The following is a 21,526-nucleotide window of genomic DNA, read 5'->3' on the forward strand; positions in this document are numbered from 1 at the left end:
GAATTATAGCACCATCGAAGAAAAATTACTTATAGTAGTATTTGCATGTGAAAAATCCAGGTCTTATTTTGTTGGCTCACACCTGTTATTGTTTTTAGTGATCAAGCAGCATTGAAATATCTTCTTTCTAAGAAAGATTCTAAAGCTAGATTGGTGTGATGGATTTTGTTACTTTAAGAATTTGATATCACAATCAAAGATAAGAAAGGCACCGAAAATATTGTCGCAAATCATTTATCAAGATTGACAACAGATTTGAAAATTGACATCACATCAATCGATGATTACTTTTCAGATGAATCTTTACTTTCTGTCTGTACAATGCCTTGGTTTGCTAATATTGTCAATTTTCTTGTTTCAGGACAATTGCTAGCTCATTGGAGTACCCAAGATAAAAGAAAATTCTTGAATGAAGTGAAGAACTTTTATTGGGATGACCCATATTTATTCAAATATTGTCCTGATCAAATATTTTAAAGATGCATTTATGACAATGAGGTAAATAGTGTCATTAAATTTTGTCATTAAATATTGTCCTGATCTATATCAAAACATCACATGATGCCTTTAAATCCTATTCTTGTCATTGAGATCTTTGACTGTTAGGGTATAGGTTTCATGGGTCCATTTTCTCCATCATTTGGTTTCTTATACATATTAGTCGTAAAAGATTATGTTTCAAAATGGATAGAGGCAATTCCAAGTCGAAACAATGATCACAACATAGTGATAAAGTTTTTGAAAGAAAATATTTTGAGTCGATTTGGAATCCCTCGAGCCATGATAAGTGATAGTGGAACACATTTCTGCAACAAGCCATTTGAGTCTTTAATGAAGAAATATGGAATCACATATAAAGTTGCCACCACTTATCACCCTCAAATAAGTGGACAAGTAGACCTTGCTAATAGGAAGATCAAACACATTTTGGAGAAAACAATGAACCCTAATAGGAAAGATTGATCTTTAAAACTTAATGATTCACTTTGGGCTTATCGAATTGCTTATAAAACATCATTAGGTATATCTTATAGACAAGTCTATGGAAAACCTTATCACTTGCTTGTGGAACTTGAACATAAAGCTTATTGGGCTATTAAAGCTTTCAATTCAAATCTTGATGATGCTAATGAATTGTGAAAATTATAAATAAATAAGCTTGAGGAAATAAGAAATGATGCATATGAAAATTCAAGAATTCATAAAGCAAGAATCAAAGAGTTTCATGACAAAAAAAATACTGAGAAAAACATTCAATATTAGTCAAAACGTCTTGCTTTATAATTCTTGACTACATTTATTTCCTGAAAAACTAAGATCAAGATGGAGTGATCCTTTTATTATGAAATATGTGTATCCATATGGGGCCTGTGATATTGAGAATCCAAAGAATGACAATCTTTTCAAGGTAAATGGACATCGTTTGAAAGTTTACTTTGATAATTTTTCAATTAAATATGACTCTATTGAATTGGGTGATCCTATATATAAAGATTGATTTTTTTTCTCCTCACATTGTTTTTGTGTTTCTTTTTGAGTGATTTTTGCTAGTTTCTCTCATCCCGGTTAAATGGTGGATAACGGTACTCCGTGACTTAAGTCGGTTCTTCCAGTTTCCCATAATAACTCATATCTGTGTATATATTTATGCAATTCTTGGAATCTCTCTTCCAATTCTCATTTGCAAATCGATACTAATCTTGAAAAATTAAAAAGGTATTTTCCCACTCTGTCTTAGAATGTGATTACAAAAATTTACTGTGCTAGATGTGCAAGATTGAGGTTGTTAATAAATCATGGAATTCCTGAAGATATTCACTGGTTGAGGTCCGATTATCAGGTGAGTCCTTTAATTCCTTCATTTCACACATGCCTGGAACATGTAAAAGCACTTTTGCAAAGAAATGTCATGCAAAACAACTGAAAGTCTGTTATCGATGTGCCGGATGGACTTGTAATGCACAATGTCATTTTTTAGGAATGATATCTATAAACCGTGAAGATAAAATATAATTCATTAAGGATGGCCTGAGTAAGGAGTCTTTAGATAATCTTCTATTAACTCTTGAGATGCATCCTAGTAAAGATGTGCATCATGCAATTCATGATTTATGGCCTGATTTTCTTAAAGAACATGATCAACTTAGTCTTGGGAATCTGACTAAAAAGACCCTGTTTGCCAGTTTTTAAGAAAATTGGATGAAAAGTCTATCCCCAACCTATAGAGGGCATTTAAGTCGTTCTTGAACGTAAAACCAAGGGAAGATGTGAGTCACAATCATAACTACCTGTACATACACATGCTTTTTCAAAAATAAATAAATAAATAAAGAGAGAGAGTGTGTGTGAGACTCCAGTTAACGTACATATAGGTGGTATGATTGCCTTTTTAATTTCTCATCTATAAAATCCTTTCTTCCTTCTCTTCATTTCTACTCAACCTATACATTTAACAAATATAGAAGTATGTAGAAATGACAAGTTTCTCAAGTCATCACATAAGAAATATTTATGTTTTTGATGGATCTAATCCTGGGAAAGAAAAGAAGTTTTTAGAATCAGCAAATCATCTTGGTCAGTTGCTACTTGAGAGAAAGATTCATTTAGTATATGAGAGAGGCAGTCTTGGGTTAATGGGAGGTGTGTCAATAGTTGTATTTTTAGGAGGTAGTCAAGTTTTGGGGGTCATCCCCGAAGCTTTAGCATATGGGGACATCATTAGAAAAACAATTAGAGACGAATTACAAGTCTCTACAATGTTTGCTCGAATAAATGCAATGTTTAACCATGCTGATACCTTCATTGCCTTACCAGATGGTCTAGGCACATTGAAAGAGATTTTTTATATTTCCTCTTGGGCCCAACTGCACATTCATCATAAACTCATAGGTCTGATAAATGTTAATGGTTATTATGATAAGTCGTTATCTTTTCTTGATCATGCTGTGAAACATGAATTTCTAACATCTTCTACACAACAAATCATAATCTCTGCTGCTACTGCTGAACAATTGATTGACCAACTATAATCTTTCATTCCTATAATTGATCCCTCCATGAGTCGTATAAATTGGTCATCTAAGAAAAGCCGTAAAAAGCTTAGATTAGATTTAAGTCTTCATTTGTGAATCTTTGTCTTTTGCTTTTATTATTATGTTTTGTTGTTTCTTATATTTGTTTAAGTGTGTTTCAGATTTGTTAATGTTTGTTATTTGAAGTGATGTTTTATGTACTCTATCTTTCTACCTTAGGACATTGAGGACAATGTCTCATTTTGGTTTGGGGGAAAGGGTAGTAGTTGACAAAAAAAAATAACTAACTATGTTTTTTATTTCATAAAGCATATGCAAAATTATTGTTATTAGGATGACAGAGTAAATGAGCTCTTTTGTTAAAGTAACTCTTAAGACGCATCTTAGTAATCATTCTTAACAAGGTCTATTATAATACTTCTTAAGATATTCAGGTTTACAAACTATCATATTATTATCACTTAATTCTACTTATATACTCATTTAACATGTATTCTTAAACCATCATTTTCACACACACACTTTAACATATGATTGTGGGTTGCACATTGGATTATTACATTATTTATGTTCTTTTATTAAAGGTAACAACTAAGGGAAAATGATAATATATAATTTTCAAAAAAAAACAAAAAAACAAACAAACAAAAAAAAGCAAAAACAATTATGATAATAAATATATAGATAAGTTTGGTTTCGTAGCCTCCCTAACCTAAGTAATTAATCCTGAAGGGGTGTTTTAACACCTAATATCCTAAAGTCAACTGACTTAGGAGCTATTGGTCAAATGCTTGTTACATGGATTGAGGAGAAAAACTTAAAGGAAATTAAACATTGCACTATCTACGTATCAATATTTGCAACCCGAGTTACTAAGCTCGTAGGGGTGTCTCAACACCTAATGCCTTAAGATCAACTGGTCCGAAAGCTCGTTACATGGGTTAAAGATGCATTATGTTTTAAGTTATATGTATATATATTTTAAAAAAAAAAAGAAAAAAAAATCTCAACCCAAGGAAGTTAACCTTAAACATTAGAACAAGAATTTTGTTTTCTTCCAAGTAAAGACCCATAACTATGTGTTGATATATGAGCATAAAAGAAAGGTTTATTAATATCTTGTTTAAGAGGTATTGAGCAGATATATAAATTTAATAAGAGTTTGTTTATCTAGATAGATTAATGGAAGTTGAATGATGAATATCTTGCTTTGTGGAATTTGCAAATTGTTTTTCTATTTTAACGCTTTGATTACTAGGGACTAATAATAAGCTGGTTAGGGGGTGTGTCTAGTACTTAAAAGTGTATTTTTATCAAGGCTTTATATCATCATTTTGCACTTAAAGTATCAATAACTCTTTAACTAAAACATATTTTATAATAACATATCTAATAATATAAGATACCCTTAATTTGTGGTAAATATTCATTTTAAATGCAGGCCTATCACATAAATAAAAGGATTAATTGATGAATTTAAGAACTAAAATTGAAAGGACAAAGAGATGACCAAACTTAGAAAAGAGATGTCGGTGCAGTCCAAACCAGAATACTATTCGGTAATTAGGTCATATCTGGAGCTGTAGATCTCGGATTTAGGTTTAATTTATATGGATGGAAAGGTAAGACATAGGCCTACAACTTTCATATCAGCCCAAGATTTAAAAAGTCCATTTTCAAGGCCAAATTGTAGCAACAACTAAGAATTCTGAATTTGTCCTCTAGTCCAAGCATTATTTAGTGTTTGACCCATATTTGGAGTTTTAAAAGTCTAAATGACCTCCATTTTTTACCTTAAAAAGCTAATACAATTTCCTACAACTTTCATGTTTTCAAGTTCTAATTTTGACGTTATCAATGATGTTTTGTGTAGACAAGGGAAGATAAGGACTGTCACCAAGTCAAAAGTTGGCCACCCACTCATCAATTAGTCATCAAATCAATAGTTCCTAATTTTGGCCTATAAAAAGAGGTATTTGCCATGCATTTAGGCATCTTGGTTTTCAAATCAAGATCATGCTCTTGCTTTCTCTCTTTGTATTTTTTGTATTGCTTATGTTTTGCTTTCATTAATATCAAGTTTATGCCTTTCATTTCCTTTCCTTTATGTAGTTAACTTTTATCTTATTTATGTTCTTATTTTGTTTGTTTATTTTTCTTTCTTTCATTATATTTAGCTAAGTTTATTATGTCAAGGTGAAAAGGTTACACTAATGGTATAATAATAAGTATAGTGTAAACTTAATATGGACTTTAATGTTTGATACTAACATGTTTTGTATTTGTTATCTTGTTCACTCTTTAATACTTTGCTTGTTAAATGACTAATCTAGATTTATGTTGTATAACACTTGGTACAACAAATGCTTAACACTTTCATAGCCCATACTGTATAGTATAACCGACACCTAAGCTATGAAAGGAATTTGATTTGTTGTTAACATAAGTTATAATCATGAATGCCTTACAAGATTTACAAGTATTAGCATTAATAGAATAAAATAACTAATGTAATCATGTTAACAATTTATAATCTGATTGGAACCTCCTTTGTGTGTAGTTTTCAATTGAATAATAAGAGTTTATACTATACTTGTTTGATATACCATCAGTGGATCCTCTAACCTTCACATTTATTGTTATCATTGTTTAATCCTTACGTTAATCTTTCATTTCAAAGTTCTCATCAATTTCTTTTTTTCTTTTTCTTCTTCTTTACTACTACTACTACTACTATTGTTATTGTTATTGTTACTATTGTTGTTATTGTATTATTATTATCTATAATTTATACAATTAACCTTCCTGTAGTTCGACCCTGGTATTACCGGGTTATTTATTACTTCGATACTCTTGTATTTAGAAAAAAACATCAATATTTTAGTTGTATTAGTAAGCTCACCACACCAAAAATAGTCTTAATTTGTTTAATTTGACCACGAGAGAATATCATCAAGGTAAGAGTAATTGGATGAAACTCAATTCTAATATCTCCTGATCGGATTGGAGATAGATCATCTTCAACTAAACTGCTCTTTATAAGGCTTCTTGAAAAACCAGACACAATGTAGAACATCAAAGAGAGAATCTTGGGCACAGTCTTAAAGATGGTATCATGATCACCAGATGTGTCTACGCGTGGTTCGACAGAAGGTAGTGTCAAGGGAAGAGAAGGGTTATCAGCTCTTTGTAGACATGAAAGAAGAGCCCCCATAAGAGAGTAACCATCTCCAATTGAATGGTGGATCTTGAATATTACAGTGCCAGCTTCATTACTTGTGGGATATTTGATGAAATGAATTTCCCATAAGGGTTGGCTTTGTGGAAGTTGTGACAATAATAGTTTTGAGAAGTAATCTTCGACGTACTTGTCATAAAATTGTGGTGACATTTCTGCTGGGAAAATGGGGACATAAACATGGTCTTTGAGCTTCACTTCCACCTTCTTCCATCTTTTTTCACCATTCTCATCAATAACCTGTATCTAGACTTTCACTATTTGAGTCAAAGATTACTTATCCAAAGAAGAAAAAAAAATTAAAAAGCACAGTTTTCTAGTGAGAAATATATTCGAGGCATAATGCATTAATTGATCCAAAAAATTTAGAAAGAACAATAAATATCATACCTTCACCTGCTCAATTAGTGGATCAAGGAAATAGCTAGTTATGAAAGTATCATTTGACATTCGGCTCATGTGTTTGTGCTTAGTTTTTCTTTTCTTTTCTTTTTTGATAAGCTGTTTGTGCTTAGTTGTTTCACACTTTTTTAATAAAAACAAATTTTCTTTTACCATAAAAAATCTTTCAATACTTAAATTCAGAAAAAATATTATATAGTAAAGAAAACTAGAATGAGAGTATAAAATAAGATGTCAAGTGTAGACACCGTATTGGATAAGATAAATGGTGTACTTGCTATTGATTATTGATGATAGCTATTGAGGAAGCATGATTGAAGAAGTAAGCTTATGACTAGGCTGCCGTGGATCCCGTTGAATTAATCCAGATAGTTAATGTACCTGACACAAGTGAGGAGATCCCGGCAACATAATGAACAGCTTGGATTTGGAGGCCGACATATAGTACTGCAACAAGTCTTTGAACAGGAGTGAGATTGTTATTTGTTGAAAATGATATATAGTACTGCAGCTTTTTCCCGTAAAAAAAAAAAAGTAGTAAGACACATGTTCAGACACTTGACTGGGTGAGAAACGTGGGTTGATGGGGAGAAAAACATCCGTGAGGAAAGAGATAGTTTTTGAGTCATCAATGGGAACTTCAGTCTCGAAAACACCAAGAACGGAGACGTTTAGAGCCGAGCTGTTGCAGTACTGTCCAGTAGGACTCACGGGCTCTATAGCGTCTTCCTCTTTCTCCAAGACCATATCGTTTTCGTTTTGCCTTTTCAGTAACGAGAGATGGAGAACCTGAATAACTTTAGCTGTATGTTAGGCTTTAGCCCTTTGGGGTTCTTTATACTATTGTGGTTTGGCACAAACTTCAATTCCGTAGACAGAGTAAATATTCATATGCAGAGACGGTCATCTTTATTACAACTGTTTGGAAATGCATTACAAATAGTGTATGTGCATAACGAAGATGCCAAATAATTGACATAATTTTTTTATTTAAATTTAATTTTTTAATAGTTTTGAATAGTTTAATATTCTAATATTAAAAATAATAAAATATTATTTTTATATATTTTTAAATAAAAATAATTACCCACCACTCCAGAAAAGAAGCAAAAGATAATTGTGAAAATGATTAGACAACATTTACAGGTGAGGTCCCGCCCGGATCTTCGCAAACACAGCATAATTAAATCTTTTGTTTTTATTTGAATTGGATTTAAGAAAAATTATAATTACATGTAATTTGGATTAATATGGACATGCATTAGAATTTGGATCACAAGTTCATAAATATATAAAGTAATATATATATTCTTAAGAGTTATGGTGCATGACAATTGTGTATTTCATCTAGCTTATTTTTTCTTATGACGAACTCCATATGATTTAAAAATGAACTAGCAAATCTATTGTTGATATGATATCGGATGGATTAAAAAATATTAAAAAAAAACATAATTACAAGTACAGTCATATAAAATTTTTAGCTTGAAGAATTTTTTTTATTATGAACTAAAAGACTTATGCAAATCAATGTTAGAAAAAAATGTATTGGTGCACATAAAAATTTAAATTTAGAAGCCAAGAGATAAATGCCAAAAAAATCTTCTTCGAACTTAAAAATAAGAAATAGTCTAAGTTAATATTTGTAAATAATTTATTTAAGAAAAAATTACCCACACCCTTTTATAATTTAGTTATTTTTTCACTTTATTTACATTGTTTTGGAAATTATGATTTACATCATCAATCAAAATAATTGTTAATGTTGTAAAACTCTTCTTACCCTCACTCATTGTATCATTTCATGTTAAGGCAACTTATAATACTTCAATTAACCTAATTTCAACAACTTCTATAGTTACTTTAAATTTTACATAAGAACTCTAATTTTCAAGTTTCAAAATTGATGCACAATTCTTAATTGAATTTCAATTGGTTTTCACAATTAGGTTTGAGGCTCCTTACCTAGAGGAAAATTTAGATCTAAATTCTAATTTGGTTGAAAATTTTTAGCTCCTACGCCTTTACATATAGTCAAACCTCTCCCTCTCTTTTCCTTACAGTTTCTTCACTTGTTTCTTTACTAATTCCTTTGCTAAAGGATGTTTCTCTACTTAAAAATCTAGAGTTTGTTGCTTGACCGCTTTTTATGATCGGCTTGTTTTAACTCGCAAGTGCAAGAGTGTGCGATGTAGCAATTAACTCAGTAAGATCGAGGTCATATCCACAGAGAGCTAGATCTGGAAATTAAGCTAAGTAACAAAAAAAAACTCAAGAGAAATTAAATTAACAATAACTTGGTTGAAAATAATTGATGGATTTGTTTTCAAAGATGAAAAAGTGTAAATAGATTTTAAATGACAAGAAAAGGTAAGTCTTGGTCCAAATCAATTTTAATGGTGATGTATTGGTGATTTCTTCAACATATATAAGATAACACAACCTAATATCAACGATGGTGATATTAGATCAGAAGATATTACAATGAAGTTTAGAAAGATGAAGATTGATTATTGCTTAAGAATGAACAAGTACTTTCATATTAAGTAAGACATTGAATCAAGCAATCTCTATACCAAAACTAAAGTTTGTGCATAAAAATTCAAGATTATAACATTACCTAAATTATTTCTAAAATTTCTTTGCAATAATAAATCATTCATGAAGAAAATGAGAAGATAAACATTAAGATTCATTCATATCCTAAAGAACTCATCTCAATCACCATTATCCTTGATTTGGATCCAAGAAAGAGTTTAGCCAACCATGATTATATATAAGAACACTTCAATAAACATGAAATAACTTGAATTAAACTTAAATAATAAGTTTTACAAACTAAAGAACGGAAATCTATAAAGAAGAACACAACACAATTTCAATAAAAATTCAGACACAAATCTGATGCTAACTTTGGATAGCAATTTAGACCCCCTTAAAAGCCTTTTCTCGAGATGTCTATTAGAGACATATTTATAGGCAATTCTGTCACCTTTCTAGAACATCAAAGAACAGCTCATTTGGACACCTGAGTCAAGAGTTATGGGCAAAACACCAAAAGGCATTCTGAAAAATCAAATCAGGACAGCTTTGCAACCACTTTGGTGCACGTTTTTCTTCCTCATTTATGAGCTATCTCTTTCTTCTTTTTGACCCAAAATAATGTAAAAATGTCCCCTCCAGCTTTCCATCCATCTGCTTGCCTTCTTGGATCAATGGATTACCCAAAATAAATCAATTGTTGTTGTGTGGACATGTAAGATCATGGATTGTGTTTGGGCTAATTTGGGGCTGAATTTAAGCATCAAATAAGTATACAAATATACCTATTATTTGGGCTAAGATTGACATTGAAACCTTGAGTGTTTAATGGTTGAAGTTTGCACACAACATAAGGCAAGTTTGGGCTTAAAATAGATCATATGATATTCTTTTCTAGAATTGGAATAGAGTTGATTTTTGGGACAAATTTGGAGCACTTATTTGAACCAAGATTTGCTTCAATCTTCAACTAAATGTCTCTTCAATTCTTTGTTCTGAATTCCGACGTTGAATTTCCTGAATTAATTCATTTAAACTCCAAAAACCTATCGAAACATTAAAACAAATTTCATTACTGGAAAGCACATCAATTATTATAAAAAAAACCAAATAAAAACCATAAATATATATGTAAAATAAGAGACTTAATGACACTTTTGATGCACAATCACACCCCCCAACTTAGATTTTGCTAATCCTCAAGCAAAACAAAACATAAAACCTTTGAAATAAAAAGAATAATAACAATCCTAATTAGGCTCGATTCATCACACTTGAAGGACCTATCATGCAAACATTGGTATCTTTAACTTAGTGTACACAATAGCAAATAAAGAAAAATAAGCATACTCGCATTCTCTAAATCAAACATCCATACAAAATTTCCAAATTCAGTCATATTTATCGTGCAACCAACATAATTGATTCATATGAAAACTCAACTTGTAATCTTCCCTTCTCACCAACACAAACAAGGTAGCAAACTAGAGAAATATCTATATTTTTTTTTTCTTTCTTTTTTTTTTTTTTTTGAAGATATGATTTATTCTTTGTCTTTAAGTAGTCACTTCCCTTTTGATGCGAATACAAACATTTGTGATGAATGCACCCGGTTACTCACAAAGTCACAAACTTAAAGTGCTTTGCATACTCATATTTTAAGTTGCCGTTTGACGTAAAGATAAACATTTGTGATGAATACCCCTAGTTACTGAGCAACTCAAAACATTGGAGTAGATAGAACTTTGTACACATTTATTTATTTATTTGTGTAATAATTATTACTCTATTTACTTAAACCTTGTTTAGGACTGGATCAAAAGGGATAATCATAAGTAAAGCATCATACTCATCTTTCATGCATAATCACACAACTTTTACAAGGAAATATGTACTTTAGTAATCTAAAAAAAAAGTATGTTATATGTTGCTTTATAAGATATTATCTATCCCAAATTAAAGCATGCAATGTTCAACATAATAATGAATCCAAAAATGTAATGATGATCCTAAACAAGTCTCATTCATATACGAATGCAAGTTTTTTTTTTTTAACAAGCATGGTTATCTCAAGCATTCAACATAATAAAATATCTAAAATTAAGTTTTACATTATCCTCAATGTAAAAGAGAAAGAGAAGAAAAGTATAAAGATTAGAAAATTGTTACTCCCCTTCTGTTTTCAAGGATGAATGTCTGATTGAATTAGGTATGAGTTGACTTCTTGCTTGATTTTTTTTTTAACCTGCAGCATATCACAACTAAAAGAAAACATTGATGTTTTTTTTTTTGAAAATAAAGAACCTCACGCCCCCCAACTTAAAATAATGCCTTGTCCCAAATGCATGAACAAGAAAATATAAGAGATGGAAGAAAGAAGAAAAAAATAATAAAAATGAAAAATAAAAATAAAAATAAAATAAAAATAAAAACTCATTACTTCTAATACTACAATGGTATTGGATCTTGAAGATTCAATGTCTCAACTTCAGCCACAACGTTTTCAAGATAAGGTTTCAATCGATGACCATTTACTTTGAAAATATTTCCATTCTTGGGATTTTCTACCTCAAATGCACCATGCTCAGAAATGGATTTAATCACAAATGGACCAATCCATTTTGTCCTCAACTTCCCAGGAAAGAGATGTAATCGTGAATTATACAAGAGAACCTTTTGACCAACATGAAAGGATTTTCTAAGAATATGTTTATCATGCAAAGTTTTCATCTTATGTTTTGAAATTTTTGCATTTTCAAATGCATCATTTCTCAACTCCTCTAATTTATCCAATTGAAGCTTTCTATTTATGCCAACCTCGTTTTCATTGTCATTGAATTGCCGAATGGCCCAATATGCACGGTGCTCAATCTCAACAGGGAGATGACAAGGCTTTCCATAAACTAGCCTATAAGGAGACATTCCTAAAGAGGTCTTATAAGCAATGCGATATGCCCACAAAGCATCAACTAGTCGTAGGGACCAATCTTTACGGTTTGGATTGACTGTTTTCTCTAAAATGTTCTTGATCTCCCTATTTGCCAACTCAGCTTGGCCACTAGTTTGTGGGTGATAGGGGGTACTCACCTTGTGAATTACACCATATTTTCTCATCAAAATCCCAACGGGTTTGTTACAAAAATGTTTTCCCCCATCACTAATCATAGCCCGGGGCATGCCAAAACGAGAGAAAATATTTTCTTTCAAGAATTTGACCACAACTCGATGGTCATTGGTTTGAGATGCAATGGCCTTCACCCATTTAGACACATAATCAACAGCTACAAAGATGAATTGGTAACCAAATGAACTTGGAAAAGGTCCCATGAAATCAATCCCCCAACAATCAAATATTTCCAAAACAAGGATGGGGTTAAGGGGCATCATGTTACGCCTAGTGAGGCTACCTAGTCGTTGGCATCGGTCACATGCAACACAGAAGGCATGAACATCTTTAAACATGGTGGGCCAATAAAAACCACACTGCAAGATTTTGGCAATGGTTTTCTTGGAAGAGAAATGCCCACCACAGGCTAATGCATGACAAAAATTAATGACACTTGGAATTTCATGATTAGGGATGCACCGCCTAATAATTTGGTCAGAACAGTATTTAAATAGGTAGGGGTCATCCCAAAAAAAAGTGCACATATTGCGCAAGAATTTTTGTTTGTCAAGTTTAGACCAATGAGAAGGAATCTGACTTGTGGCTAGGTAATTTGCTATGTCAGCATACCATGGAGAACCAATGTAGGAGACAATACCTGCACAAAATAAAATTTCATCAGCAAAGAGTTCATTTATTGGAGATTCATCAATTATGGTCTCATAGCTTGAAAGACGAGACAAATGATTAGTCACTACATTCTCTACTCCCTTTTTATCTTGAATTTCAAGGTTAAACTCTTGGAGTAGGAGGATCCATCAAATCAAACGTGGCTTGGCATCTTGTTTTGTGAGCAAATATTTCAATGCTGCATGATCAGTGAAAACAATAACAAGAGATCCAACCAAATAAGACCTAAACTTGTCTAATGCAAAGACCACAACTAAGAGTTCTTTTTCAGTTGTAGTGTAATTAAATTGAGCATCATTCAAAGTCTTGCTAGCATAATATATGACATGAGGTTTCTTGTCTTTTCTTTGCCCTAAAACAGCCCCAACCGCAAAATCACTAGCATCACACATCAGTTCAAATGGTAAAGACCAATCAGGAGCTTGTATGATTGGTGCAGTTGTCAACAACCCTTTAAGCTTTTCAAAAGCTTCTTGACATTTTAATGTCCAATCAAATTGGACATCTTGTGACAACAAGTTACACAATGGTTTGGCAATGGTACTAAAAGAATGAATGAATCTTCGATAAAAACTAGCATGTCCTAAAAAGGATCTCACATCTTTCACAGTCCTAGGGGTAGGTAATTTTTGAATGATTTCCACTTTTGACTTATCTACCTCTATTCCTTTTGAAGAGACAATGTGACCTAAGACAATGCCATGTGTCACCATAAAATGACACTTCTCCCAATTAAGTACAAGATTGCTCTCTTCACACCTTTCAAGAACTTTTTCTAGATTCATTAGACACAACTCATAAGAATCCCCATAAACTGAAAAATCATCCATGAAAACTTCCAAAAAAATTTCCACCATGTCACTAAAGATACTCATCATACACCTTTGAAAAGTGACTGGTGCATTACATAAACCAAAAGGCATTTTTCTATAAGCATAGGTACCAAAAGGACAAGTGAAAGTGGTTTTTTCTTGGTCTTCTAAAGAAATCTCAATTTGGTTGTAACCTGAGTATCCATCAAGAAAACAATAGAAAGCTCTTCCAGCTACTCTTTCAAGCACTTGGTCTAAAAATGGAAGCGGAAAATGGTCCTTCCTAGTCACCATGTTCAATTTACGATAATCAATGCACATACACCATCCAATTTGGATTCTAGTTGGTACCAGCTCATTATTTTCATTCTTCATTACCGTGACTCCAGATTTTTTAGGGACAACTTGGGTTGGACTAACCCATTTTGAGTTTGCAATAGGGTAAATGATACCTGCATCAAGTAGCTTAAGCACTTCACCTCTCACTACTTCCTTCATGTTTGGGTTCAATCGTCTTTGCATTTACCTCACAGATTTAGCCTCTTCTTCAAGATAGATTCTATGTGTACATAAAAAAGGGTTAATTCCTTTCAAGTCTGTAATTTTCCACCCAATTGCTTTCTTGTGTTTTCTCACCACTCTCAAAAGCTTTTGTTCTTGCTCTATGCTAAGTTTTGATGAGATCACAATAGGATATGATTCATCTTCCCCTAGAAATGCATACTTAAAATCACTCGGTAAAGGCTTCCTTTCTAGTTTATAAGGCTGGATAAGAGATGCCTCAACTTTCACATGGGGTGAAATCAAAGGCTCAAACGATGGGGTCCATTGACCTATTGACATAATAGGCATTGGATCTAGATAAGTCTCGAGTTCTTTTACTTCCTTATCAACATATTCCAAAGAACAAAATCTTTCATCATGAATTAAAGTTCTCTCCAATGGATCTTTGATCCACACTCTCTCAAAGTGTTCTTGACAAACTATTTGGATCAAATCTACCTCTCTAATGTCCTCATGTTCCCCAATTTGTTTGGAGATATTGAATATGTTCATCTCCACAGTCATATTCCCAAAAGACAATTTCATCACCCCATTCCTACAGTTAATTAAGGCATTGGATGTAACTAGGAAAGGTCTCCCTAAAATGACTGGGATGGGAGCATTAGAACCTTGAATTGGTGCGGTGTCTAACACTACAAAATCAACAGGAAAGCAGAATTTATCTACTTGGACCAACACATCCTCAACTATACCCCTGGGAATCTTGATTGACCTATCAGCTAATTGAAGGGTGATTCGAGTAGGCTTGATTTCTCCTAAACCTAATTGTTCGTAAACAGTGTAGGGTATTAAATTCACACTTGCTCCTAAATCCAACAAAGCTTGATCTATCTTATGACTTCCAATAATGCATGAAATGGTAGGACAACCAGGATTTTTGTATTTGGGAGGGTCTTAAACTGGATGATGGCACTAGCATGTTTAGTCAGAAAAGCTCTTTGTTTCACATTCAATCTCCTTTTGACTGTGCATAAATCCTTAAGAAACTTTGCATAAGATGGAACTTGTTTAATTGCATCAAGGAGTGGAATATTGACTTTCACTTGTTTGAACAATTCATAGATTTCTGAGTTCATAAGATCTTGTTTAGGTTTCCTTAACCTTTGTGGAAATGGTGCTCTAGGAACAAATTCTAAATCACTCATTTTGACTCCAATTTTTCTTGAATCATCTCCTTTCTCACTCATCTCTTTCTCATTTATCTCACCTTCTTTATCACTCAAACTCTTATTTTTCACTTGTGTTTTGATTCCCTCTTCACTTTCCCTAGATTTCTCCTCTATAATACCTTTAGGAATCCTAAAACCTATACCTTTGTCAACAATCTTTCCACTTCTAAGGGTAGTGATGGCTTGGACTTGTTCATGGTTTGAAGGTTCACTAGGTGAGGATTCACTCATGTATACCTGACCTCTAGGATTGGGCATTGGTTGAGCTGGGATTTTTCCCTTCTCTTGAATGCTTAGTGATTGAGTCAACTTAGTTAGTTGACTTCGAATGTCATGTAAGGTCCTATTGGTCTGGTCTTGGAATTTGTAAGCTTGGTTGTTGATTCCTCCTTGCGTTTGCATGAATTGTTGAAGAGTATCCTCTAGGGATCTCTTATGAGGTGGTTGATATGTGTTATGTGTGGGAGCATGAAATGGTTGGGGTGGAAGTTGAAATGTTTGAGGTACTAAAGAGCCCTCATTTCTCCATCCAAAATTTGGGTGGTTCCTCCATCCAGGATTATAGGTCTCAGAGTAGGAATTGCCTACTTGGTTTGGAAATGGCTTTCTAACATTACTTGAATCAGAATTTTGGCCATATAGCACTTCCATGAAGGCTGGAATGGTAGGACACTCAGTTGTCCTATGCCCTTTGCTCTCACAAACAACACAACTTTCCTCTTGTTGTTCACTCATGACATACACTTTTTTAATCTCAAGAGACTCTACTTTCCTAGCCAATGAAGCTAATCTAGCATTGAGGTCATCAGTCTCTTTCAATTGAAACTTCCCACTTGAATGAGAAATGGTGTTTCTAGACTCAACATGAACTGGGAGAGAAGTCTCCCATTGCTTTGTGTTTTCAGCCAATTGATCAAAAAAATCAAAGGCCTCACTTGGTTCTTTGTCATAAAACTCACCATTACACATGGTTGACACTAGCTTTTTAAAATCTGCGGTAAGAGAGTCATAGAAGAAACTCACTAACCTCCACATCTCAAAACCATGGTGGGGGCATGCATTTAACAAGTCTTTGAACCTTTCCCAAGCCTGGTGAAATGACTCATTTGGACTACAAGAAAAATTCATCATTTCACGTTGTAAGGCTGTTGTGCTATGAGTGGGGAAGTATGTTTTCAAAAATTCAGCTTGCATTTCTCTCCATGTACCTATAGACCTAGGACGCAGGGAGTTTAGCCAAAGCTTGGCTTTATCCTTTAGAGAGAATGGGAATAATTTCAGCCGAATAGTTTCTTCAGTGCATGTTCTATCAATAAAAGTATTACATACCTCTTCAAAGTCCTTAATATGTATATATGGATTTTCAGAATCCATACCATGATATGTGGGAAGAAGTTGGATCATGCCTGGTTTCAAATGGAAAGCTTGTTGGTTCAGAGGCAAGATAATACACGAAGGTGTACTTTGTCTAGCTGGGTGAAGATACTCTCTAAGAGTTCGAAAATTAGGTTGATCATTGAATTGTGGAGGTCCATTACCTTGAACACTCCCTTCACCCTCTATATCTTCAACATTAGCCATGATGAAAAAATAATAATAATATAACAATTATATGAATATGAAAAGAAAGGAAAAAAATAAAAAGAAGATTGCAAATAAAAGTAAATGAAATGTAAAAGATAAAGTAATAGCTCAAAAATAAAAATACAACAAATTAGAAAATTCACACTTCAACTAATAAGCAATATTAACAATAATAAACATGAAAAGATAATTATAACAAGCATGAATAAAGAGGCGGTAATACCAGCCAAGTACTTCAAAAAAAACAACAAAAACAAAACAAAACAACAACAATACAACAAGATAAAATAAAATAAACAAGAGGCGGTAAAACCAGCCTTATAATATAAAAAATAAATATTATAAACTAATTAGAATAAACATCAAAAGAAAAATGGTTGAACCAACCAAAAGTTAACAATTAGTAGTCCATTCCACAGTCCAATATCCGAAAAGTTGATGTCAATTTTTTTGAGGCGGTAAAACCAGCCATTTGATTTTTTTTATATGATTTTTTTTTAGTTTTCCAATAATCAAATCTAAATTTGTTACCTTTGCTTGCTAGCTCCCCGGCAATGGCGCCAAAATTGCTTGACCGCTTTTTATGATTGGCTTGTTTTAACTCGCAAGTGCACGAGTGTGCGATGTAGCAATTAACTCGGTAAGATCGAGGTCATATCCACAGAGAGCTAGATCTGGAAATTAAGCTAAGTAACAAAAAAAACTCAAGAGAAATTAAATTAACAATAACTTGGTTGAAAATAATTGATGGATTTGTTTTCAAAGATAAAAAAAAATGTAAATAGATTTTAAATGACAAGAAAAGTAAGTCTTGGTCCAAATCAATTTTAATGGTGATGTATTGGTGATTTCTTCAACATATATAAGATAACTCAACCTAATATCAACGATGGTGATATTAAATCGGAAGATATTACAATGAAGATTAGAAAGATGAAGATTGATTATTGCTTAAGAATGAACAAGTACTTTCATATTAAGTAAGACATTGAATCAAGCAATCTCTATACCAAAACTAAAGTTTGTGCATAAAAATTCAAGATTATAACATTACCTAAATGATTTCTAAAATTTCTTTACAATAATAAATCATTCATGAAGAAAATAAGAAGATAAACATTAAGATTCATTCATATCCTAAAGAACTCACCTCAATCACCATTATCCTTGATTTGGATCCAAGAAAGAGTTTAGCCAACCATGATTATATATAAGAACACTTCAATAAACATGAAAGAACTTGAATCCAACTGAAAAAATAAGTTTTACAAACTAAAGAACCGAAATCTATAAAGAAGAACACAATACAATTTCAGAAAAAATTCGGACACAAATCTGACTCTAACTTTGGACAGCAATTCGACCCTCTTAGAAGCTTTTTTTGGAGAAGTCTATTAGAGACATATTTATAGGCAATTCTGTCACCTTTCCAGATCATTAAAGAACAGCTCATTTGGACACCTGAGTCAAAAGTTATGGGCAAAACACCGAAAGGTGTTCTGAAAAATCAAATCAAGACAGCTTTACAACTACTTTGGTGCACGTTTTTCTTCCTCATTTATGAGGTGTCTCCTTCTTCTTTTTGACCCAAAATAATGTTAAAATATCCCCTCCAGCTTTCCATCCATGTGCTTGCCTTCTTGGATCAATGGATTGCCCAAAATAAATCAATTGTTATTTGTTGTGTGGACATGTAAGATCATGGATTGTGTTTGGGTTGATTTGAAGGTTGATTTGGGGTTGATTTAGGGCTGATTTGGGGCTGATTTTTGGGCTGAATTTGAGCATCAAATAAGTATACAAATGTACTTATTATTTGGGCTAAGATTGACATTGAAACCTTGAGTGTTTAATGGTTGAAGTTTGCACACAACATAAGGCAAGTTTGGGCTTGAAATAAATCATATGATATTCTTTTCTAGAATTGGAATAGAATTGATTTTTGGGACAAATTTGGAGCACTTATTTGAACCAAGATTTGCTTCAATCTTCAACTAAATGTCTCTTCAATTCTTTGTTCTGAATTCCGACGTTGAATTTTGTGAATTAATTCATTTAAGCTCCAAAAACCTATCGAAACATTAAAACAAACTTCATTACTAAAAAACACATCAATTATTATAAAAACAACCAAATAAAAACAATAAATACATATGTAAAATAAGAGACTTAATGACACTTTTGATGCACAATCACACCCCCCAACTTAGATTTTGCTAGTCCTCAAGCAAAACAAAACATAAAACCTTTGAAATAAAAAGAATAATAACAATCATAATTAGGCTCGATTCATCACACTTGAAGGACCTATCATGCAAACATTGGTATCTTTAACTTAGTGTACACAATAGCAAATAAAGAAAAATAAGCATACTCACATTCTCTAAATCAAACATCCATACAAAATTTCCAAATTCAGTCATATTTATCGTGCAACCAACATAATTGATTCATACGAAAACTCAACTTGTAATCTTCCCTTCTCACCAACACAAACAAGGTAGCAAACTAGAGAAATATCTATATATTTTTTTTCTTTCTTTTTTTCTTTCTTTGTTTTTTTTTTTTTTGAAGATATGATTTATTTTTTGTCTTTAAGTAGTCACTTCCCTTTTGACGCGAATACAAACATTTGGGAAGACAAATTCGGGCTTCTTTCTTGTTGCTATAATTTGGACTTGAAAATGGCCTTTTGAGATTTGGGCTCCATATGAAAGTTGTAGGCCTATGTCTTACCTTTCCATCCATATAAAGTGGACCTAAATCTGAGATCTACAGCTCCTGATATGATGGAATTACCGAACAGTGTTCTGGTTTGGATTGCACCCACATCTCTTTTCTAAGTTTGGCCATCTCTTTGTCCATTCAATTTCAGTTCTTAAATTCATCAATCAATCCTTTCATTTATGTGATAGGCCTGCATTTAAAATGAACATTTACCATAAATTAAAGGTATCTTATATTATTAGATACGTTATTATAAAACATGTTTTAGTTAAGGAGTTATTGATACTTCAAGTGCAAAATGATGAAATAAAACCTTGATAGAAATGCACTTTTAAGTACTAATCACCATAATTTATGGTAAATGTTCATCTTAAATGCAGACCTATCACATAAATAAAAGAATTGATTGATGAGTTTAAGTACTGAAATTGAATGAACAAAGAGATGGCTAAAGTTAGAAAAAAGATGTTAATGCAGTCCAAACGAAAACACTGTTCGGTAATTAGATCATATCTGGAGCTGTAGAACTCAGATTTAGGTCTACTTTATATGGATGGAAAGGTAACACATAGGCCTACAACTTTCATGCGGAGGTCTAGTTTTAAAAAAGACATTTTCAAGTCAAATTATAGCAATAACAAAACAATTCCAAATCTGTCCTGCAGCCCAGACACTGTTCAGTGTTTAGCTCATATCTAAAGTTCTAGAAGTCTAAATGTCATCAATTTTTTTTCCTGAAAAGCTTAGACAATTTCCTTAAACTTTCATATGGAGTTCTGGTTCAAATTCTGATGTTATCAATAATGTTTTATTTAGTTAAGGGAAGATAAGGATTGTTACCAAGTCAAGAGTTGACTACCCACTCATTAATTAGTCATCAAATCAATAGTTCTCAATTTTAGCCTATAAAAAGAGACATTTTCCATGCATTTAGGCATCTTGGTTTCCAGATCATACTCTTGCTCTCTCTCTTTGTGTTTTTGTAATGCTTAAGTTTTGCTTTCATTAATATCAAGTTTATTTCTTTCATTTCCTTTCCTTTACTTAGTCAACTTTTATCTTATTTATGTTCTTATCTTGTTTATTTATGTTTCTCTTCTTCATTATGTTTAGCTAAGTTTATCATGTCAAGATGAAAAGGTTACACTAATGGTGTAAGAATAAGTATAATGTAAACTTAATATGGACTTTAATGTTTGATACTAATATGTTTTATATTTGTTATCTTGTTCACTTTTAATACTTTGCTTGTTAAATGGTTAATCTAGATTTGTGTTGTATAACACTTTATACAACAAATATTTGGCACTTTCATAGCCCAACCATATGGTATAACCTACACCTGTGCTATGAAAGAAACTTGATTTGTTGTTAACATAAGTTATAATCATGAATGCTTAGTAATATTTACAACTATTAGCATTATTCAAATAAGATAACTAATGCAATCATGTTAACAATTCATAATCCAATTGGAACCTCTTTTGTGTGTGGTTTATAGTTGAATAATAAGAGTTTATACTCTACTTGTTTAAAATATTATTAGTGGATCCTTTAACCTTTATATTTGTTGTTATCACTGTTTAATCCTTACATTGATTTTCCATCTCAAAGTTCTCATCAACTTCTTCTTCTTCTTCTTCTTCTATTATTATTATGAG

At 32.3% G+C, this 21,526-nt stretch overlaps 1 protein-coding gene across 1 annotated transcript; it reads right to left on the minus strand.

Moving 5' to 3' along the window:
- Positions 1-5,934: 5,934 nt before the first annotated feature.
- Positions 5,935-7,419, minus strand: LOC105116391 (O-acyltransferase WSD1-like; the record flags this gene model as incomplete). The annotated part of the gene is made up of 4 exons (XM_011013729.1): positions 7,231-7,419; positions 7,054-7,119; positions 6,661-6,666; positions 5,935-6,516 (listed from the first exon to the last, which is right to left on the minus strand). Coding segments are annotated over exons 1-4 (843 nt in total), but the record flags the coding sequence as incomplete, so codon positions are not given.
- Positions 7,420-21,526: the final 14,107 nt, after the last annotated feature.

This window comes from Populus euphratica, unplaced genomic scaffold (genome assembly GCF_000495115.2).
Source record: "Populus euphratica unplaced genomic scaffold, PopEup_1.0 scaffold926.1, whole genome shotgun sequence".
NCBI classification, from domain to species: Eukaryota; Viridiplantae; Streptophyta; class Magnoliopsida; order Malpighiales; family Salicaceae; genus Populus; species Populus euphratica.